This window comes from Garra rufa, chromosome 23 (genome assembly GCF_049309525.1).
Source record: "Garra rufa chromosome 23, GarRuf1.0, whole genome shotgun sequence".
Lineage (NCBI taxonomy): Eukaryota > Metazoa > Chordata > Actinopteri > Cypriniformes > Cyprinidae > Garra > Garra rufa.
Genome location: NC_133383.1, coordinates 23,597,104 through 23,621,355, shown reverse-complemented (window position 1 = coordinate 23,621,355; position 24,252 = coordinate 23,597,104). Strand labels below are relative to the sequence as shown.

At 37.6% G+C, this 24,252-nt stretch overlaps 2 protein-coding genes across 2 annotated transcripts; both read left to right on the top strand.

Moving 5' to 3' along the window:
* The first annotated feature begins 6 nt into the window (after positions 1–6).
* On the top strand, positions 7–2,364 carry LOC141298766 (uncharacterized). Its single transcript, XM_073829072.1, has 4 exons — positions 7–25; positions 1,438–1,499; positions 1,600–1,712; positions 1,826–2,364. Exons 3-4 carry the CDS (start codon positions 1,706–1,708, stop codon positions 2,083–2,085), a joined length of 267 nt encoding a protein of 88 aa, XP_073685173.1. The 5' UTR covers positions 7–25; positions 1,438–1,499; positions 1,600–1,705; the 3' UTR covers positions 2,086–2,364.
* Positions 2,365–3,638: 1,274 nt separating this feature from the next.
* On the top strand, positions 3,639–12,631 carry LOC141299388 (protocadherin alpha-C2). Its single transcript, XM_073829748.1, has 2 exons — positions 3,639–6,496; positions 9,660–12,631. Exons 1-2 carry the CDS (start codon positions 4,085–4,087, stop codon positions 9,681–9,683), a joined length of 2,436 nt encoding a protein of 811 aa, XP_073685849.1. The 5' UTR covers positions 3,639–4,084; the 3' UTR covers positions 9,684–12,631.
* Positions 12,632–24,252: the final 11,621 nt, after the last annotated feature.

Here is a 24,252-nt window from a genome sequence, read left to right as displayed (position 1 = left end):
GATTGGGACGACCTCCCCAAATGAAGTAAGTGATCAACAAAAAATGATCTCAAGTTTGTCCACTAGATGGAGACTTCAGATACATGTTTGTGCTTATCAACTCAAGATAATAAAATGTAAATAAATGATAGCATGTGAATTATAATGTAATTTAAAACAAATGCAAAAAATGAAAAGATAAATAAATAAAAGAAAACGGAAATGCCATTGTATTTCCTACACGAACAATGTTTATATATATATATATATATATATATATATATATAATATATATATATATATATATATATATATATAGTATATAAAACAATATAAGAAAACAACATCAATAATTATTGATATAATTAAAATAATTATTCTACCTTTGAGCTACACTCGGTATTTATTTTTTATAATTAGATTCTACAATTAAAAAATATAAAAAAATAATTATATTACATATAAATTAAAATTTTAAATTAAAAAATATAAATAAAAAATACTTATATATAATTAAATATACATTTAAAATCTAATAAAATAATAAAAACATTATATATATATATATATATATATATACAGGGGCGTATAGCAGCCAATTTAAAAGTGGGGGGGGGGGGGGGGCAGTATGGTGATGTGACCCAAAGGTGATGTTCATACAGTATAATAAATTCTAAATAGAAGAACAATGGGCATTTTACAGCACAAAAGTGGCAATTTGAGGATGCCCAAGAGATTCGCGCTGTGATTGGCTAAGTTTTAGTTCACTCAAATCTAAGTAACAAATCAGAGAACATGGGCGGAAATATTGGCGCTAGGTCAAAAAAGTGCAGGGGACAGAATCACGGTTGCTATGCCCCTGTGTATATATATATATATATATATATATATATATATATATATATATATATATATACACACGTATATAATGTTTTCATTATTTTATTATATTTTAAATGTATATTTAATTTTATATAAGTATTATAGTTTTTAATTTATATGTAATATAATTTATATGTAATTAAATGTTTGTATATTTTATATTATATTATTTTATTATATTTTTTAATTTAATTCATTTGCCAGTCAGCATACTTTTGATGAATTTGCTGAACAGCAGTGAGGTCAACTATTGAGCCAACAATATTGTTTGTTTCATTGTGTTTTTCTACCTTTGAGCTATGCTTGTTGTTGTTGTTTTTTTTCTTTCTGTGAACCAGACCTTAAAATTCTTAATGCATAGTTCATAATTAAATTATAACATAAACAAATGCATTTTTTTGGTCATTGCTCCAAATTGTATGTGTATTGCAGCAAGGTGATGAATTAATAAAGTCACTTAGTGCTTTAGTGACTGTTTTTGATGTATTCTGAGTTCTTTTCTCATCTTGGCATTATGTTTGTGGCACATTATTTAACCTCTCATGTGTAAGTGGAGTAATTTTTTTTTCTTTGCAGCTCAAACAGGGAAACAAAGACCAAACCTTGACCAAGAACCAGCTCAATTATACATATAAAAGGTAAAAGTAAAAGCTGATTCTGTTGCTCTTTTTGTTCTCTCCTCCCTCACTCTCTCCCATGCACAAAGCATCTGACGTGTCCACATTTTTGTTTTTGTAGCTATACTCCAATAAACACAGACAGGACACTGCAGCGCAGGCTGATTCAGGACTCGGACAACTATGCTTACACATCTGTCCCGCAATACTGGACCTGGGGAAATCACATGCATGGTAAAATCATTTTATTTGTCATTTCTAAAAACATGATCAAAAAGACCAGCTTTGTAAGAATATTGTTTACCTAAACTGTTTATCCAACCATTTTTCTTTATCATCTAAAACAGACTATAAGACCTCATCTAAGGGTGGAGGTTTTCCAAATCGCTCATGGACACGTTACAACCAACAGGATTCAATTCAACCCCCACCAGACTATCAACATAATGTTTACATTCCCGGAACACCATCAACACTCTGTACGCTCAAACTGGCAAACAATGGAGAAATTGATGTCTGCAACTCATTTTCAACTTTTGGCAAAAAGAAAAAGTCAAACAATAATAATCAAGAAGATGCAGTAATAACCAATGATTTTTTCAAATGATTTTTCCAGTTGTATTTTTCACCTGTAGGGTACTTCCTGTATATAAGTTGTGTTTATTATATGTACTGTATGATTTGGCATCAACAGGACTCCAAAGTACTGTGATAATTCTTTTTTTTTTTAGTTATCTGCAGTATATATGAAAGCATCAAGATGGTTGCTTCAATTGTAATTACCCATATTGATTACCCATATTGATGAGAATATAGGTTATATTTTCCTATTTTATATCCTTCTCATTACCAAAATGTACAGAATAAAGAACATTATTAGAATTTATTTAATACAACTCTTTGGACTTTTTTCTTAAAAATAAAAACAAAAAAGTAGGGTTTCCACTGCAGTGGTTTTTGCTGTGCCAACTATCACAAAAACATTAAGAGCATGATGATATAAAACTGTTCATCTCTTGCCTCTTCACACCTTCTGCTACATACCAATGACAAAAAATATATATAGTTAGAATAAAAAGAAAAAAGTAGGAGAGCAAAACATATGACTTTAATGGTGGCTTTTACATTTAAACAATGCTTTTATCCAAATCAACTTTAATGAACAGTATTTTTTTTTTTTTTTTTTCAAGAAGTCTCACTAAGCCTGCATTTATTTGATGCAAAATACAGCAAAAGCAGTAATATTGTGAAATATTTTTACTATTTAAAATAACTGCTTTCTGTTTGAATATATTTTATTTTTGTAATTTATTCCTGTGATCAAAGCTAAATTTGCAGCATCATTACTCCAGTCTTTAGTCTCACATGATCCTTTAGAAATCATTCTAATGTGCTGATTTGCTGTTTAAGAAACATTTATTATTATTATCAATATTTGAAACAGTTGAGTAATTTTTTTTCAGGATTCTTTGATGAATAGAAAGATCCAAAGATCAGCATTTATCTGAAATAACATGTAACATTATACACTATACCATTCAAAAGCTTGGAGTCTGTATTTTATTTTGTTTTATTATTTTTTGGGGTAAAGAAATTATAGAAATGAATACTTTTATTTACCAAGGATGCTTTAAATTGTTCAAAAGTGATGATAAAGACATTTATAATGTTACAAAAGATTTCTATTTCAGATCAGTCCTGTTCTTCTGAACATTCTATTCATTAAGGAACCTGAAAAATTCTACTCAGCTGTTTTTAACATAATGACAATAATAAATGTTTTTGAGCAGCCAATCAGAATATTAGAAAGATATCTGAAGGATCAAGTGACTGGAATAATGATGCTAAAAATTCAGCTTTGAAATCACAGGAATAAATTCCATTGTAAAAGATACTAAAAAAGAAACAGTTATTTTAGTAAAAAATATTTGAAAATTGTACTGTTCTTGCTGTACTTTGGATCAAATTAATGCAGGCTTTGTGAGCAGAAGATACTTCTGACAGTGTGTATATATATACTTACGTAAGATGCATATATTTACTTGTCACAGTATGGATCTGTCCGTGGTGCTGAACTTCCTTCTTTTTGGATGACGCCCATAGGTTTTAATTTGTCGAGAAAAAAATAATAGAAGTACTTTAAATGTCAGTACATTTATTTTTTACTTTCAAAACTGGCAGTCAAACTAGACATTACATATAGACTTTGATTAAGGACATTAATAATGAGTTTCAGTATTTCGCAACAAAGTCAAGTAATTTCAAATGTCCAACAGACATACTATTCTTTCATAACACTTTTTTTGTCATAAAATATATTTTTATGTAAACTTTTATCTTCACACGATGTCGCTGCACTGCTGATATTTACTTTAAGGGGGTGCAAGAACAGCCATGCTTTGCTTTCATTATGCTGTTGGACTGAGGCAAAGAGAGCGAGAGAGCAGCACTGAGGCTCAGCTGAATCTGATCAGCGGGCGGGATCCACGGCACGGCGCTATGGCGATGCTCTGCTGGATGTTTTCAAGAGTCCAAATACCCGCTAACCTCTTTTCGTTTTGGTACACACTGCTATATTTCTTGTGAAAGACAGTGAAAGCATTGCCATGCGGTCTAAAATGGATCCGTGGAGGAGAAGACAGCTCGGTTTTGTCGTCTTCTCCGCGATATGGAGTCTCGCCTCGGCTGTAACAAGATACTCCATCCCTGAAGAAATTCCAGTGGGCACCGTGATAGCAAATATCGCCACGGATTTGGGCCTTGACTCGCACAGCCTGTTGGAACGAAAGGTAAAGCTGGATTATATTCATAGCAAGAAATACCTAGAAATAAACAAAGACACCGGGGAACTGTATATCGCTGAGAAAATTGACCGGGAGTATTTATGCCCGGCCAAAACATCATCATTTTGCTTCCTCAAGATGGACGTGATAATTGAGAATCCGATACGCATATTTAATATCGAATTAGAAATCATGGACATCAATGACAACGCGCCTCAATTCAGAAGGGAGAGAATACCGCTGGATATTTCAGAATCAGCAACACCCGGAGAGAGATTTTCTTTAACAAACGCAGTGGATGCAGATGTTGGAGAGAACTCAATCGAGACCTATTATCTGAGTGACAGCGACACATTTACGATTGAAATCCAGTCTGGAAGTGACGGGACTAAGTACGTGGACCTAGTGCTAAAAGCGAGTTTAGACAGAGAAAAACAAGCCGTCCATACACTAACCCTCACCGCCGTTGACGGCGGCGTGCCTGCGCGTTCAGGCACAGCCAGCATCATCGTTCAAGTTCTGGATACCAACGACAACGCCCCTCAGTTTGATCGACAAGTGTACTCGGTTGACCTCATTGAAAATGCACCAATCGGGACACTGATTATGCAGCTGAACGCAACCGATTTGGATGAGGGTGTCAATGCAGAGGTCACATACTCCTTTACTTTATACACATCTGAGAAAACACAAGAAAAGTTCTCTTTGGATCCCAACAGCGGAGAAATACGAGTAAAAGACATGATTGATTTTGAAGAGGTGAAGAGCTTTGAGATGTATGTTGAAGCCAAGGACAAGGCTGTGAATCCGCTTTCTGGTCAGTGTAAAATTTTGGTATTCATCACCGATCTAAATGACAACCATCCTGAGATTATAATAAAATCTTTTCAGAGTTCAATCAAAGAAAATGACCCTATTGGAACAGTGATCGCCGTTATCAGCGTGAGCGATAGGGACTCTGGAGATAACGGTAAGGTTGTTCTCTCCATCCACAATGCTGAGATCTTACCGTTTGCTCTTAATAAGTCATCTGAAGACTTTTTTGAGTTAACCGTCACCGAGTCACTTGACCGTGAGGTCAAAAACAGTTATGATATCATACTTTATGTGACTGACAGAGGAACCCCTCCTTTAACTGATAACGAAACAATCAGTCTTACAATTCAAGACGTCAACGATAATGCTCCAGCGTTCCCTCAATCCCTCTATACCATTCATCTAATGGAAAACAACGAGCCCGGGTCGTTGCTCGCCTCCTTAACCGCCCGTGACCCAGACTTGCACGAAAATCAGTATCTTGTATACTTCATCGTAGAAAAGGAGATCGCCAACACGTCAATGTCAATGCTGTTCTCCATCAATCCCGAGAACGGCAACCTCTACGCCTTACGCACGTTTGACTACGAAAGAGAGAAGGAGTTTCTGTTTCACATTGAAGCTAGAGATTCAGGTCTCCCTCCTCTCAGCAGTAACGTGACTGTACACATCATCATCCTGGACCAAAACGACAACACGCCGCTCATCGTTTCTCCATGGCGTCCGCAAGGTGCTGTTATTGAAGAAATAATCCCGAGGTCAAGTGATAAAGGATCTTTAGTCACCAAGGTCATTGCGTTAGATGCCGACTCCATGCAGAACTCACGCATAACGTATCAGTTCCTCCAGATCACGGACACCACGCTATTCAGCCTCGACCAGTACAACGGCGAGATACGAACCACACGCATGTTCAGTTACAGAGACCCCAGACAGCAGCGCCTGGTCATCATAGCCAGAGACAACGGAGATCCTCCTCGCTCCGCCACGGTGACCATCAAGATCTCTACGGTGGAGCAAGTGATCACGCGGTTTACCGAAACCACAGAGGTGCCTATCGAATATGATCTGTTCACTGATCTCAACCTCTATTTGCTGATCGGTTTGGGGTCGGTGTTGTTTCTTCTGCTTATTACCATCCTGGTGATCATCGTGCTGAAATGTCAAGAGCCGAAACCCTCACAAGGGGCTCCTCAGGGTAGGAACAGCATCATCAGCCAGAGGAACTCCTCAACCATCGCTGACTCTACTCTCATCTCTAGTGATGCCTACTGGTACAGTCTGTTTCTGGCAGAGACTAGAAAAGGAAAGGTGGTGGTGCGGCAGCCCCTTCCTAACGGAGCAGGGTTCATTGTGTCAAGCATCCCAGGAAGTGCTGCACTGACTGAGACCAGCGCTTCAAGGTCTTCCACTTTACAGGTACTGTAATTCACTTGTATGTACTCATACATATACAGTACCTGCAAAAGTATTCAAACAAATAGGCCACACTGCAAAAAGTTTTCTTAGTGATTCCCAAACTTTTACAGTTAATGTAAGTGTAAACCTCCCTTCAGACAGCCACTATGTCCTTAAATGACCTTGGGTCGGTTGGTTAACAATCCCAAGAACTGCAACTTTTACGTGTTACGCAGATTTGACTACAAAAGTGAGAAGAACTGTTTCAGATCAAAGCTAGAGATTCTGGACTCCCTCCTCTTAGCAATAACATGACTGTACACATTATCCTGAACCAAATCAAAAACAGGCCGCTCATTATTTCTCCATGGTATCCGCATGGTGCTGTAATATGTTTTCTGATGTTTATAATATATAATATAAAGTTGATATATAAAGTTGGACAGCTAGTGTTAATGCACCAGAATGTGTCTAAATTTGGATGTGAGTGGGAGAATGAGTATGGCAAGCATTGAGGTGTGAAGTAAAGGAAGAGAGAGACAGAAGCACTGCCAGTGAGAATGAATCAATTTTTGCGGTTTTGATGCTGTACAAGTGGTAGAATGATTCTCTCTTTTTTTATAAGAAATAAAATAAAATAAAAGGAATGTAAAAGTGGGCTCAAATCTGCCTTATAGAGCATTCTGTGCTGTATCTAAATGGTTGTTATATATTTGTAACTTATTATATATTTTTAACTTAATAACTTACGTACAGTGCTGTGAAAAAGTCTTAGGCCACTAGTAATTTCACTAACAAAACATGGTTTTAAATCAGTTATTTCTATCTTTTGCTGTAGTGTGTCAATAGGAAATTACTGACTTAAACCATTTTTAACTGGTGAAAATTCTAGTGGCCTAAGACTTTTGCACAGTACTGTATATTTTTAAACACATTTCAAAATGTACAAAATATAAATATTGCTAACTCTGTGTTGTCTACAGCATATTTAGCATGGATTTGAAATATTTCTTGACAAAAAAAGCAATTACATAGGGTAAACCAAAGAACATACCTTCAAAAAAAAAAACATACCTTCAGTCATGTATGTATGAAAGCCTGTTTCTGCCACTGAATAAATAATTAAAAAAAGGTAATTACAACTTTTTATATCACAATCCTGTTTTTTTTTCTTTCTGCAATTTTGAAAATTAAATTATCAGTTCTGAGAAATTGTTGCATTTCTTTTTTCACACAATTCTTGTGTGAAAAAAATCTTGTGTGAGTTTATATCTAGCAATTCTGACTTTTTCCCTCACAATTCCCAGTTTATATCTAGCAATTCTGACTTTTTTCCTCATAATTCCCAGTTTATATCTAGCAATTCTGACTTTCCTTCTCACAATTCCGAGTTTATATCGTGCAATTCTGACTTTTTCCCTCACAATTCCCAGTTTATATCTAGCAATTCTGACTTTTTTCCTCATAATTCCCAGTTTATATCTAGCAATTCTGACTTTCCTTCTCACAATTCCGAGTTTATATCGTGCAATTCTGACTTTTTTCCTCACAATTCCCAGTTTATATCTTGCAATTCTGACTTTTTTCCTCACAATTCCCAGTTTATATCTTGCAATTCTGACTTTTTTCCTCATAATTCCCAGTTTATATCTTGCAATTCTGACTTTTTTCCTCACAATTCCCAGTTTATATCTAGCAATTCTGACTTTTTTCCTCACAATTCCCAGTTTATATCTAGCAATTCTGACTTTTTTCCTCACAATTCCCAGTTTATATCTAGCAATTCTGACTTTTTTCCTCATAATTCCCAGTTTATATCTAGCAATTCTGACTTTTTTCCTCATAATTCCCAGTTTATATCTAGCAATTCTGACTTTCCTTCTCACAATTCCGAGTTTATATCGTGCAATTCTGACTTTTTTCCTCACAATTCCCAGTTTATATCTTGCAATTCTGACTTTTTTCCTCATAATTCCCAGTTTATATCTAGCAATTCTGACTTTCCTTCTCACAATTCCGAGTTTATATCGTGCAATTCTGACTTTTTTCCTCACAATTCCCAGTTTATATCTTGCAATTCTGACTTTTTTCCTCACAATTCCCAGTTTATATCTTGCAATTCTGACTTTTTTCCTCATAATTCCCAGTTTATATCTTGCAATTCTGACTTTTTTCCTCACAATTCCCAGTTTATATCTAGCAATTCTGACTTTTTTCCTCACAATTCCCAGTTTATATCTAGCAATTCTGACTTTTTTCCTCACAATTCCCAGTTTATATCTAGCAATTCTGACTTTTTTCCTCATAATTCCCAGTTTATATCTAGCAATTCTGACTTTTTTCCTCATAATTCCCAGTTTATATCTAGCAATTCTGACTTTCCTTCTCACAATTCCGAGTTTATATCGTGCAATTCTGACTTTTTTCCTCACAATTCCCAGTTTATATCTTGCAATTCTGACTTTTTTCCTCATAATTCCCAGTTTATATCTTGCAATTCTGACTTTTTTCCTCACAATTCCCAGTTTATATCTTGCAATTTTGAGTTTGTATCTTGCAGTTCTGACTTTTTTTTCACAATTTTGAATTTATATATTGCAGTTCTGACTTTTTTTTCACAATTTTGAATTTATATATTGCATTTCTGACTTTTTTCTCACAATTTCAAGTTTGTATCTTGCATTTCTGACTTTTTTCTCACAATTTCAAGTTTGTATCTTGCATTTCTGATTTTTTTTTCTCACAATTCTGAGTTAGTATCTTGCAGTTCTGACTTTTTTTCCCCACAATTCCCAATTCTGACTTTTTTTTCTCACAATTCTGAGAAGAAAAGTCTGAATTCTGAGATGTAAACTTGAAATTGCAAAAAAACAGAATTGTGTCTTTTTTTGTTGTTGTTGTTTGTTGTTTTTTATTCAGTGGTGGAAACAGGCTTTCAAATGTATAAGAACAACCAGAAATGTTATTACTTTTTCCAATTTAAAAGCAACAGGAATACCTGAGGTGCAGAATTGCTCAAACTATAGCTCTTAGCACTAGCAATGCCAAGGTCATGGGTTATATTTCCAGGGAGTGTGTGAATTGAATGCAATGTAAGTTGCTTTGCCAAACACAAAATGTAAACATTAATGTGCTCAGAAAGATTGCAGCCTCTGTGATTAATGGTGTTTTCATCTATTCACAGGAGTCAAGCAGTGATTTACCTTGATCTGGACATGCTGACTGATGGATTACAACCTTCCACACCAGGCTCACTGTCCATGAGACAGATTGATCTTCTCTTTTACTGTTCATCAGGGTTTCAATCGATTCAAGACTGTGAGGGATCAAGGTTTTCAAACACCTCTGTGTGTAGCTTCAAGACAGCATTTTTAATATTCTTTCATATTTTGTATTCATTTATGGAATTCATCACTTCATTTATAGTAATTAATTTATATTACTTATTATCTTCCGTGCTCTTTATGCTTGTGTCAGACTAGGCATAAAGAAACAACCTTTGTTGAGTTGTTTTGACCATCACTTCTTCGCCTGTTTCATATTCTTCATGTTGCCTTTTTGGCTACTAGACGAATTAATCTTCAGTTGACTTTTTGGATATCAAGACCAACATTGTGTGAGAGAGACATTCAGCGTGGCTTTGTGGCGAATAAGGCTGGGTCTAACAACTGTATATCAGCCACTTGTAACCACATCGAGCATGACTTTGCATGGCTAAGACTAACAAGATGGACTTTTTGTATCTAAAAGACTTCTAAATAAACTCTACAACAGAGGAAAAAGAGAAGTGATACTACACAACTATAAGAACAACTGGACTTCAACCTGTCTGGTTCTAGCAAGATATGAACTGCAAAACAGCTGGAAAAGAGATGAAAATAGGGTCAAGACTGTTAAAGGATTCTGGTATTAATGATGCTCTATTTTTACATTGTTAAAACACTCTGATGAGAAAGCTGTCACCAGATGAGCACAATCTAATGAACCAGGCATCGTCTATACCTCAAAACACTTGGTTTGCCAGCTATGTGGTGCACATGTATACATAGAACCGTGTTTATTTTTATCCTGTCTACCAAATACCGTAAACGGCCTAAAATGGATTTTCTCTGGCAGAGCATTTAAGAAAAAAACTGGTAACACTTTACAATGTACAAGGTTTTTATTTGTTAACATTAGTTAACTATGTTATTTAAAGGAACACTCCACTTTTTTTTGGAAATAGGCTCATTCTCCAACTCCCCCCGAGTTAATAAGTTGAGTTTTACCTTTTTGAAATCCATTCAGCCGTTCTCATGTTCTGGCGATATCACTTTTAGCATAGCTTAGCATACATCATTGAATCCTATTAGACCAATAGCATCGTGTTCAAAAATGACCAACGAGTTTCAGTATTTGTCCTATTTAAAACTTGACTCTTCTGCAGTTATATCGTGTACTAATACCGGCGGAAAATGTAAAGCTGCGATTTTCTAGGCTGATAAGATTAGGAACTACACTCCCATTCCGGCGTAATAGTCAAGGAAGTTTGCTGCCGTAATATGGACGCAACTGGCGTCCAACGAGGAACGCTCCCTGTGCATGCAGTTGGTCACGTTGTGCTGCGTGATATTACTGCGCCTGCTTCGGCCATGTTACGACAGCAAACTTCCTTGACTCTTACGCCGGAATAGAAGTGTAGTTCCTAATCTTATCAGCCTAGAAAATTGTAGCTTTACATTTTCCGCCGGTATTAGTACACGATATAACTGCAGAAGAGTCAAGTTTTAAATAGGACAAATATCGAAACTCGTTGGTCATTTTTGAACGCGATGCTATTGGTCTCATAGGATTCAATGATTTATGCTAAGCTATGCTAAAAGTGATATCGCCAGAACAGGAGAACGGCTGAATGGATTTCAAAACTGTAAAAATCAACTTATTAACTCGAGGGGAGTTGGAGAATGAGTCTATTTCCAAAAAAAGTGGAGTGTTCCTTTAACATGAACTAACAATAAAATACTTTATTATTTATTAAAATTACTATAATATACTAATATTATAGACATGACATGAGAGCTAACATGAGCTACCAATAAACAGTTGTATTTCTTTTAACTAATGTTAATATAGATTAATAAATACAGTATCAAAGTCTTATTAAATGTTAGTTAATGTTATCTATGGCATTAATTAATGTTAACTAATTCAACCTTATTATAAAGTGTTACCAAACTTTTGCCAAAAACCACAGACAGATTGAACTTCATACTCGGTGCGTAAAACAACAAAAAGGTTTAAAACATTTATTAACCTACTTTTTTGCAGATATATGTAGCCAGTGCTAGAATATCACCTTGCCACAAACAATAACCGATAACAGTAATATAAACTAGATCATTTTTTGTACAAGAATCAACAATTGTATTATCAACTATTCAGTGTCATTTTTGGCCTTGTTTACATACATTTTTGAGGTTTATATTGTTTTGTATTCTGAAAACGAGATGCTTGTTAATGTATTTAATGCTGCTTCTTATATGATGACAGTGCAATGTTTTGAGCATTTATTATTTGTGGTGATATATTTGGCTATTTCATTATATCATTTTGTAGATCTAATTATATCATGACAGAAATTAAAACTAAATTCCTTTCCTTGTAATAAAACAATGTGTCAGCTACTGAAGTGAGTGGGAAGGTGAAAAGGAGTGAGAACAGTCCAAGAAAATATGGTGTAGGAGGATCAAGGAGAAAAAAACAGCAATATATGTCACTTGAAACATGTGATTTGTATTCAGATTGACACATCCTGTTACTAGGACACAGAATGGCAACTACAAGTTGCTAGTATTGACAGCCATGTAATTCAGTTTAACTTACTCTCGTGAAAAGTGACAACTCAAATTGAAGTTCCTGGCAGCAGATTTGAGAATATAAAAATAAAATATAAAAAAATATAAAAAATGCTGGTGCCTTTAGCTGTTTGCTTTAGGGCAGAGAAAAGTGTGCCTGAAAAATTTAAATGGCAAAAAAGTTTATCTGTATCATTATTAATGAATCAACATATACGTCAGAGTCTCATCGACATGCCTTGGGTTACTCATTTCAGTATTTGTATTTCTGTTGCCTTACTTGCGAAATGTCCTTATGCAAACTGTAAACAATGCCTTTGTATCCTTGCTGGACTTTATGATTTGCCTTTTGCTTGTAAATACTGCAATGTGATTAAAAGCTTTTGCAGTATACATCTGCTGTTTTGTGTTGTGAGAGTGTGTGTAAGGATATACAATCGCATAACGACAAACACTCTGCTTCATTGGTGCTGACCTAGGCAGCACTGTCTCCATAGAAACAGTCACCATGACAACACCTCCATCTCTTCAGATTTTGAGAAGCACACCTTTTTTAACCTTCCCAACACATACTCACTGCCTATTTGTTTTATCTCGCTTTACCTCTTTCTTTAAGAAACACACATGCGGATTCACATAATGTATTTATAGAGTTGGATCAAACTCCAATAGACATTGCATCAAACTTCTAATTGAAGGGAGAGTTAATACACATAATGTTGTTAAATATATATGAAGAAGCCGTCTATTTATAGTGCTTTTTGAAATGTGCTTTTACAATTTGTCTGTGTGTATTTATTACAGTTCAAGGATATAGACATCTTATGAACTCAATATGATATGGTCTTGAATGAGCAGGAAGGAAATTCTGCTGATGCTGAATAACAAATCATACATTTGTGTTATACATATTTATGCCACCAGTAGGGGCTATTTAGCGCGCATAGGCTGACACTGCAGTTTGCTGTTCTGTCTCACAGTATCTGACCACAGACACGCTTTAGCTGGTCTGTGGCTTCTGTAACACATAGTCACTTCCTAAAAGTAACAGACATGCAATTCAGGTCCGTGTACGTTTTATTCATTTCATTTTCAATTTGAAACGAAGTAAGCCGAAATAAGAAAACAGCTCATTTATTCGTTTTTTCATTTGTTCACAAAACGAAAAAACAAGATTTCGGCTCGATTTTTCGTTTTTTGATTCACCGGTAGAAAACGGATAAACGACTTCAAAATTCGTTGTTCACATGTAGGCGGTCACGAGACGCCCCTTTACGCTGATTGGTCAACCAAATCTGGACCGGTGACGCCTTCCATTGTTCTTCAACAAAATAAAAGACGATTATTTATTTATTTTCATTCTTTATTTTCATTCTAATTGCAGTCTTTAAAACAACGAACAAATAACGGCAATAACATTAATTGCATCAAAATATAATAAAATAAGACACTTAAAATAATAAAATAGAAAAAGCAATAAGAAAATCACATGTGCATATGTGTACAAATAGTTACAAATTATTCAAACAAAACATTTTAAGCTTTCAAATAATTAAAAATAAGATTTTTTTTTTTTTAAATAAAATTAGGCTTTCTTCTGTTCAACCTAACTCGTTTCACAGAAATATTTATTTCATAGCTATTAATCTGCACCCAGCATGTTTTATTTTTCTGTATGGTTTATAATCTGAGAATCTGCGCAAAGAAGAGCAGATATTCAGTCAAGTGTGTAAATGCACAGCAGTCATAACTTTTCTTTTAGACATTATACTCAGTTTTGGACAAGCGATGGTAAGTGCAAATACTGTAATGCAAATTTACGTAAGGTACCGGGGATGGAGAATTTATTTTTTCTTGTATATCATAGCCACGGAACGTTTCATTTCGCCAGGATTTAAGTTATTATAAGTGCACAGCCTTAATGCTTAAATAAAATGTTGATATTAGCTAGACAAAAAAAAAATAAAGCTTAGGCTTGCAAAGTCGGTGTTTCACGGTGTTCGGCCATCCACCGATTAAATTAATTGTCCACCCCCCACCTTTCGTTTTTTATAAAAATGTTATAAAGAAATATTTTTTATAGAAATAATATCAATGTAGTTATACAAAATCATCCGCTTCATACAACACGAGCAACAGCGCAAGAGACGAGTGATTCAGCGAGATGATTAACACAACGATTAAGATAGATAGATAGATAGATAGATAGATAGATAGATAGAAGGGGTGTAAATCGGAGCCTTCAAGACGATTCGATACGATACCGATTTCTTAAGCCAACGATTCGATTATTTTCGATACTTCAGAATTCCCTGTGATACGATTCGATCCGATTCGATTCAATACTAGTTATTTTTACATGATATCTATTAAGTTTCAAATAAATCAACAAAAATAGTAAATAATTTGCCTTTTATTGAGAATACAGAAACAGTATTCTATTCACATAATGTGTATGTTACACTAAAGCAGTTGTGCTCAATGCACTGCAAATAGAACAGCAAGTATAAGTTACTGCATCTACAAAGTGCAATCAGATAAATTGTAATAAGAAAAAAAAAAAGGCTAATGCTTATAGTGCAGGTCTACTATGGCCAATTAGCCTATTCACTGTTTTAAAAAGTTTCATTTATACAAAATTGGTTACATTTTGAAAATACAATTTGCATCTTATTAAGAGGTAATGGTCACACATCCTCTGCAGTAGATGAACTGCAAATAGAACACTACTCCACAAAATCAGTTCAAAATCATCACTCTTGACAGTCAGACAACAACGTGAGGTCTGTGAACATGAACAACATCATAGATGGACTGTGAAACGAAAGTAACGCGTGTGAAGTAGAAGACAATAATGAGGTTAGCGCCACCCGCAGCTTAGGAGTAGGTAGTACGCTTACGTAGGAGCCATAGACAGTAAAAGAAAGGTCGGAACGGATTCTAAAAATAGACAAATGAACAAACAGGCGGCAAAATAAACACATTAATCGATACTCTTGCGGACGAATCGATGCATTGAATCGTCGGCTGCATAATCGATGCATCGATACGAATCGATTAATATTTACACCCCTAAAGATAGATAACAAAAGTTCACTTTGCGCTCTTGTGCTCCTGCCTCCGGTCCTGTCAATCATCTCGCTGTTGCCCCTGATGTATTTGAAGCAGACGATTGTCTGCTGTCCCGCTGAACTACCTTGATATTATTTCTATAAAAATTATTTCTATATAATATTTTAATAAAAAATGACTGTGGGGCAGTGATTTAATCGTTAAATGGCCGAACACCGTGAAAAGCGACTTTTTAAAGTGTTTTTTTTTTTTTTTTTTTTTTAATCTAGCTGATATCAACATTTAACTTAACCATCAAGTCTGTGCACACTTATAGTAACTTAAATCCTGGCGAAATGAAACGTTCATGTCGCTGATATACAGTGCAGTAAAAAATTAAATTCTCCACCTTCGGTACCTTACGTAAATTTGCATTACAGTATTTGCACTTATCATCGCTTGTCCAAACTGAGCATGTCTAAAAGAAAAGTTATGACTGCTGTGCATTTACACACTTGACTGAACACTGATCTGTTTTTCTTTGCGCTGTCTGTACCGCAGATACTCAGGTTTAAAATCATTCAGCAAAATAAAACATGCTGGATGCAGATTAATATTTGTGAAATAAATATTTGTGAAACGAGTTAGGTTGAACACAAGAAAGCCCAGTCAGAGGACTATCATCTTGTTGACTCTCATTTTAATAGAAACAGCCAGGTATGCAATCCTTAAAAGAATCAAGAAATAACGCAACACAAGCTGTAAATTATTTTAAAGCCATAAATCTATTGTTTCAATAATTTACACTATTTGTATTTCTTGTGTACATGTGATTTTCTAATTGCTTTTCCAATTTTATTATTATTACAATGTTTTTAGTAATTAATGTTATTGCACTTGTATGCTTGTTGTTTTAAAGACTGCAAAAGAATGAAAATAAATAAACAATAGTCTTTTATTTTGTTGAACGAACAATGGATGGCGTCACCGGTCCAGATTTGGTTGACCAATCGGCGTAAAGGGGCGTCTGGCGACCGCCCACATGTGGAAAAGGAATTTTGAAGTCGTTTATCCATTTTCTACCGGTGAATCAAAAAAACGAAAAATCGAACCAAAATCTGTTTTTTCGTTTTGTGAACAAATGAAAAAACGAATAAATGAGCCGTTTTCTTATTTCTGCTTATTTCGTTTCAAATTGAAAATTAAATTAATAAAACGTACACGGACCAATTCACTACCCTTTACTCAGTGTTTTTCTTTGTGAATAATATACACTATCATTAAAACGTTTTTGAACAGCAAGATTTTTAATGTTTTTTAAAGTAGTCTCTTCTGCTCACCAAGCCTGCATTTATTTGATCCAAAATACAGCAAAGGGGTCCGGGTCCGTGTACATTTTATTCATTTCATTTTCAAATTGAAATGAAATAAGCAGAAATAAGAAAAAGGCTCATTTATTCGTTTTTTCATTTGTTCAGAAAACGAAAAAACGAGATTTCGGCTCGATTTTTCGTTTTTTTGGTTCACGGGCAGAAAACGGATAAACGACTTCAAAATTCGTTTTCCACATGTGGGCGGTCACGAGACGCCCCTTTACGCTGATTGGTCAACCAAATCTGGACGCCATTCAATTCAATTCAATTCAATTCAAATTGCTTTATTGGCATGACATACTTGGGTACATATTGCCAAAGCATTGTATACAGCAGGATAAAATCAAAACAAAAATACATATAATATGCATCCATAAAAAATAAAATAAAATAAAAATAAAAAAATACATCCATATATACATTTATATAAACATTAATGGTTCTATTAATGCAGATGTGTTCACTCTTTACTTCTTATTTTGTGACATTTGTAAATATGTTGTGCTACCAAAGAGGAAGTAGGTCCTTCACCATTGTTCGTTCAACAAAATAAAAGTCCATTATTTAAAAAAGACCATTATTTATTTATTTTCATTCTTTATTTTCATTGTAATTGCAGTCTTTAAAACTACGAACACACAAGGGAAATAGCATTAATTGCATCAAAATATAATAAAATAAGACACTTAAAAATAATAAAATAGAAAAAGCAATAAGAAAATCACATGTACATATGTGTACAAATAGTTACACATTTTTCAAACAAAACATTAAGCTTTCAAATTATTTAAAGCATGTGTCGCGTTGTTTATTGTAAGATGTAAAAATATGATATTTTTTTTTTTCAACAAAAATATGGCTTTCTTCTGTTCAACCTAACTCGTTTTACAGAAATATTTGTTTCATTGTCAGAGTTCTACCACAGCAAGATCCACCAACCACGCCCCCTGAAGACACACACACATGTTCACTGTCACCTGATTACTAATTACTCACCTGGATCCAATCAGCTCCCCTATATATACCCGGACAGATTCATTCCTCGTTGTCTGATCTACCGATCACACCCCTGCATGCTCTTCCCGTGGACTCTATGGTTTCCTGGTTCCATAGTTGGAATTACTTACCTGAACGCTGGACATCTCAGATAAGAACTCTTACCTCTATACCTGCTTCTATATACTTACCAAACCTGTTAATAAACTTACCTTTTATCTTATACATTCACCTCCGTCTCTGCCTCCCTCTGTGCTGTGACAGAAGATCAGACCTTCAACATAATGGACAACGAGGAAACACATGCACCAGATCAACTCACCGAACTCATCAAAGCCTTCAAAGCGGCGCTAACACCATCTCCCGCGCCGCCATCTGCCTCAGGAAGTCCCATGGCTTTACCAAACACATATTCGGGTGAAGCGGCTGAGTGTAGCGGTTTCCTACTGCAAGTCCAACTATTCATCAAGATGCAACCACAGCAATTTTCTACGGATGAATCGAAGGTAGCGTTTCTCATTTCCCTACTCACCGGAAAGGCTCTACAATGGGCGAAGTCAATATGGCAAGCTAACACTCCTTTAATTCAGTCTTTTGAGCAATTCACCTGTCATTTCTCTGAGGTTTTCAGTTCAAACACAGATATACTCACCGTTTCTGATCAGCTCTTCCGACTGCAACAAGGTTCTTCTTCCATCCATGAGTACACCCTTCATTTCCGGACGCTGGCGGCGGCTAGTGGCTGGAATGAGACATCGCTGCTGGGTGCCTATCGTCACGGTCTCCACCTGGATATTCGCGCCGCTATGGCCATCTATGACGACAACATCGGGTTGGAGACCTTTCTACAGCGAGCTACGAGGGTATCCCAGCGCCTAGCCGCCTGCCAGCCACCTGAAACCGCTCCTCAGTCCGCTATGGTGGCAGCTTGCTCTCCAGTACCAGAACCCATGCAAATCGATTCAACACGTCTCTCATGGTCAGAACGTCAACGCCGCATCAAGGAAAGACTCTGCTTATACTGTGGACAACCTGGTCATCTTCTACGAACCTGTCCTGTTAGACCCCCACGTCCGGTGGTGAGTACTATTCAATCAGACATTGAAACTGCTCACCTGACTCTTATACCTGTGACACTGCATACTGCTGAACAAGATCTTTGTGTTTCTGCTCTCCTTGACTCAGGCTCATCGGGAAACTTCATCTCACAAGAATGCATAGATCTCTTACGCTTGCCACGTCACCGCCATAGCCCTGCACTTTCTGTCAAAACCATCCAAGGAAAACCACTCGGACGTGGGCGGATCCGGTATTCTTCACCATACATCACTCTGCAAGTTGGTTTATTTCATCAGGAACAAATCAAGTTTCTGGTACTGGAGAACTCCACGGTTGACATCATTCTGGGACGTCCTTGGCTCCATCGTCATCATCCAGAACTCCGCTGGGATCCATGTGATATCATCGGGTGGAGTAAACATTGCCTGAAGAACTGTTTTACCCGTTTACCCTCTCCAGCTTCTGCTCCACTGACCGTCGCATCAACCAAGATTGAAAGTCCTGAAACTGACAGTAATGTGGAGATCCCAGCGGAGTATGAGGATTACGAGGACGTCTTCAGCAAGCAAGCTGCCACCCAACTTCCTCCTCACCGGCCATGGGACTGTTCCATCGACCTGCTACCTGGGGCTCAATTACCTAAAGGACGCGTCTACCCTTTGTCCAACCCGGAGCGCCAGGCGATGGAGGAGTACATCCAGGAAGCTTTGAGGCAAGGATTCATTCGATCATCCACCTCACCAGCTGCCTCAAGCTTCTTCTTCGTGGGTAAGAAGGATGGAGGTCTCCGTCCCTGCATTGATTACCGTCAACTTAATGCCAACATCCTCCAACAACCATACCCTCTTCCACTCGTTCCTGCCACCCTCGAGGAACTCCGTGGGGCTCACATCTTCTCCAAGCTGGACCTGCGGAGTGCTTATAACCTCGTTCGTATTCGTGCGGGAGACGAGTGGAAAACAGCATTCATAACACCTGCTGGCCACTACGAATACCTGGTTATGCCCTACGGTTTGTCCATCAGTCCCCCTGTCTTCCAAACGTTTATGAACGAGGTGTTCCGGGAATTTCTACATAAGTTTGTGGTCGTCTATATTGACGACATTCTGATTTATTCCCGGAACCAGGCCGAACATCGCCAGCACGTCCGTCAGGTCCTTCAAGTCTTGCGCCAACATCAGCTGTACCTCAAGCTTGAGAAGTGTGAGTTCCACCAGACTAAGATTCAGTTCCTGGGTTATAACATCAGCCCCGAGGGTGTGCAAATGAACCTGGAAAAGGTGCAGTCCATCCTGAAATGGCCCAAACCCAGTACAGTCAAGGAACTTCAACGCTTCCTGGGGTTTTCCAACTTCTACCGCCGATTCATAAAGGATTACAGTCTCATCACTGCACCCCTGACCTCCCTCCTACGTGGTCGACCCAAACATCTGGTCTGGACCACCTCTGCCCACGAAGCATTCCAGCAACTTAAGAAGATTTTCAGCACTGCTCCTCTCCTACACCATCCTAACCCCGATCTCCCGTTCGTAGTTGAGGTAGATGCATCCACCATCGGCGTCGGAGCAGTGCTGTCGCAAGCAGCTGGTGAGTCCACTCTCCTCCATCCCTGTGCCTACTATTCCAAGAAACTGTCTCCGGCGGAGCAAAATTACGATGTAGGCAATCGTGAGTTACTTGCCATCAAACTCGCCTTGGAGGAGTGGCGTCATTGGCTGGAAGGGGCTAACCATCCGTTTACCATCATCACGGACCATAAAAACCTTCAATACCTTCGAGAAGCCAAACGACTCAACCCCCGCCAAGCCAGATGGGCATTATTCTTCACACGTTTCCAGTTCAAGATAACCTACCGTCCCGGATCCAAGAACATTCCTGCTGATGCTCTATCCAGACAATTCTCCCACGATGCCGTGGTTGAGCCTGAAAACATCATTCCTTCAGATCTCATCGTTAGCCCCATCCAGTGGGACATTGACACCTGGATCCACGAAGCCACTCTCCAAGAGCCTGCTCCGCCGGAATGTCCAGAAGGTAAAATCTACGTACCCAGCTCCCAGCGTCAACACCTTCTGGACACAGTTCACCAGTCTCCGGGCTCTGGACACCCAGGTAGCAGACGGACCCTCTCGCTCATCCAATCTCGGTACTGGTGGTCCAGTATGACCCGGGATGTCATCAGGTACGTCCAAAGCTGCTCAGTCTGTGCCACCTCTAATACTCCTCGTCATCTGCCCACAGGAAAGCTGGTGCCACTACCCATCCCGCAGAGACCCTGGTCCCATCTCGGGGTTGACTTTGTGACGGACCTCCCAGAATCTGAAGGTAACACCTGCGTGCTGGTTGTAGTGGACCGTTTCTCCAAGGCCTGCAAATTTCTCCCCTTGGCAGGCCTACCTACGGCTATGAACACCGCCGAGTTACTCTTCCAGCACGTATACCGGGGTCCACAATTCATCTCGCATGTATGGAAATCATTCTTCAAGTCACTTGGTGTTTCTGTTAATCTCTCATCAGGATACCACCCACAGACCAACGGCCAGACTGAGAGGAAGATCCAGGAGCTTGGACGTTACCTCCGGTCATACTGTTCCGCTGACCAACACAGCTGGAGCAGGTTCCTCCCGTGGGCCGAGTATGCACAGAACTCGCTACGCCAAGAGACCACCGGACTAACTCCCTTCCAGTGCATACTCGGTTTTCAGCCGCCGCTGTTTCCCTGGACGGAGGAACCCACAAATGTTCCAGCTGTAGACTACTGGTTCCGAGAGAGCGAGAGAGTGTGGGACTCAGCTCATCAACATCTACAACGAGCCATCCGACGCCACAAGGAATTCGCCGATGTTCGTAGAAGACCCACCCCATTATACCAACCTGGAGACAAGGTGTGGTTGTCTACGAGAGACATCAGGCTGAGGTTACCGTGCAAAAAGCTGAGTCCCCGTTACATCGGTCCATTCGAGGTCCTGAGGCAGATCAACGAAGTGACATATCAGCTTCAGCTCCCACCCAGGTACAGAATCCATCCCACCTTTCATGCATCACTCCTCAAACCGTACTTTCCCTCTGCCACAGATAATCCTGGAGCTGAAGCTGATACCCCTCCTCCGGAGATCCTGGATCAACCTTCCATCTACACCGTGAGTGAGATCCTGGATTCCCGACGTCGGAGAGGGGCGTCGGGAGCCGCCCCTGGAGGAGGGGGTAATGTCAGAGTTCTACCACAGCAAGATCCACCAACCACGCCCCCTGAAGACACACACACGTTCACTGTCACCTGATTACTAATTACTCACCTGGATCCAATCAGCTCCCCTATATATACCCGGACAGATTCATTCCTCGTTGTCTGATCTACCGATCACACCCCTGCATGCTCTTCCCGTGGACTCTATGGTTTCCTGGTTCCATAGTTGGAATTACTTACCTGAACGCTGGACATCTCAGATAAGAACTCTTACCTCTACACCTGCTTCTATATACTTACCAAACCTGTTAATAAACTTACCTTTTATCTTATACATTCACCTCCGTCTCTGCCTCCCTCTGTGCTGTGACATTCATAGCTTAATCTGCACCCCGCATGTTTTATTTTGCTGTATGGTTTATAATCTGAGTATCTGCGGTACAGACAGCGCAAAGAAGAACAGATCAGTGTTCAGTCAAGTGTAAATGCACAGCAGTCATAACTTTTCTTTTAGACATTATGCTCAGTTTTGGACAAGCAATGGTAAGTGCAAATCCTGTAATGCAAATCGACTGAAGGTACCGAGAATTTAATTTTTACTGCACTGTATATCAGCCACAGAAACGTTTCATTTAGCCAGGATTTAAGTGTGCACAGCCTTGATGCTTAAGTAAAATAAAAATAAAGCTTAGGCTTGGAAAGCCGGTGTTTCACGGTGTTTGGCCATCCACCAATTAAATTAATTTTCCATCCCCCCCACCTTTCGTTTTTTATATAAATCTTATAAAGAAATATTTTTTTATAGAAATATCAATGTAGTTATACAATTGTCCGCTTTATACAGCACGAGCAACAGCGCAAGAGACGAGTGATTCAGCGAGATGATTGACACGACCATATAGATAGATAGATAGATAGATAGATAGAGCTCTATACAATTATCTGGTGAGCACATTAAATTAAATTTGGTTGTCAAGTAATTTTTTTTTTTTATTGTAGATTAAAAAAATTACTAAATTGGTGATCCAGTGTAAATATATAATACAGTATAAAATGACTTTATTTTTTATTTTTATTTTTTTAACTCTAGCCTAATATTTTATTTCCCTGGGCACATCTGTGCACATTTAACTTTAAATCTCAGCAAAATAAAACGTTCCTGTGGCTATATTGTTATATGTATATTACCTACCGGCACCTATATATTTTTCTTATTTAGCCTAACAAAAGTTCACTTTGCGCTCTTGTGCTTCTGCCTCCGCTGTGGTCCCGTCAATCATCTCGCTGTATGAAGCAGACGATTGTCTGTTGTCCCGCTGAACTACCTTGATATTATTTCTATAAAAATTATTTCTATATATTTTTTTTTAATAAAGAACGATGGTGGGGCGGTGGGCAAGTAATTTAATTTAATCGTTAACACCGTGCACCGAACACGGCCAAACACCGTGAAAAGCGACTTTTTTAAAGCATTATTTATTTTTTTATCTAGCTGATATCAACATTTTACTTAAGCATCAAGGCTTAGCCTATCTCTTATAATAACTGAAATGAAACGTTTCTGTGGCTGATATACAGTGCAGTAAAAATTAAAGTCAGAGGACTATCTTAAGAATTCTTGTTGACTCTCATTTTAATATAAACAGCCAGGTATGCAATGGTTAACTTAAAAGAATCAAGAAATAAGGCGACACAAGCTGTAAATTATTTTAAAGCTGTAAATCTATATTGTTTGAATAATTTGTAACTATTTGTACTTCTTGTGTAGCTACAGCGGCATCTCAGCGGCATCTCGCAGCGGCATCGGCATCTCAGCGGCAACTCGCAGCGGCATCTCCAGCAGCCAGAGATTACATTCCTTAATAAAGTATATATGAGTTGTATTACATACTGCTTTGAAATGTTACAACTTTATGAATATAAACTGTTAATACAGAAATTAGTTTCTGTTAAAGCTGTCTAATCAATTTATCAAAACAATTTGTGTTACTAAATGCAAATTTGCTGAACAAGAAATCTGTTGTTGTCTTGAAAAATGTATTGGCTGTCTGAAGCATTTTGCATTTAGTCAACAAACAAATTCAAACTGAATTAAAAAAGTAGCTGCTTAGTACAATTATTAGGACAATAGCTAAGAGAATGTTTCTAAGGCTAAACATTAAGTTGCCTCGGATTTTTAAAGTTTCTCAACCATCTATTTTATACAGCATGATCTTGAACAAATTAGTGTAACAGCTATGTGCTGATTTTACCTAACATAAAATAAGTCATTTTTTT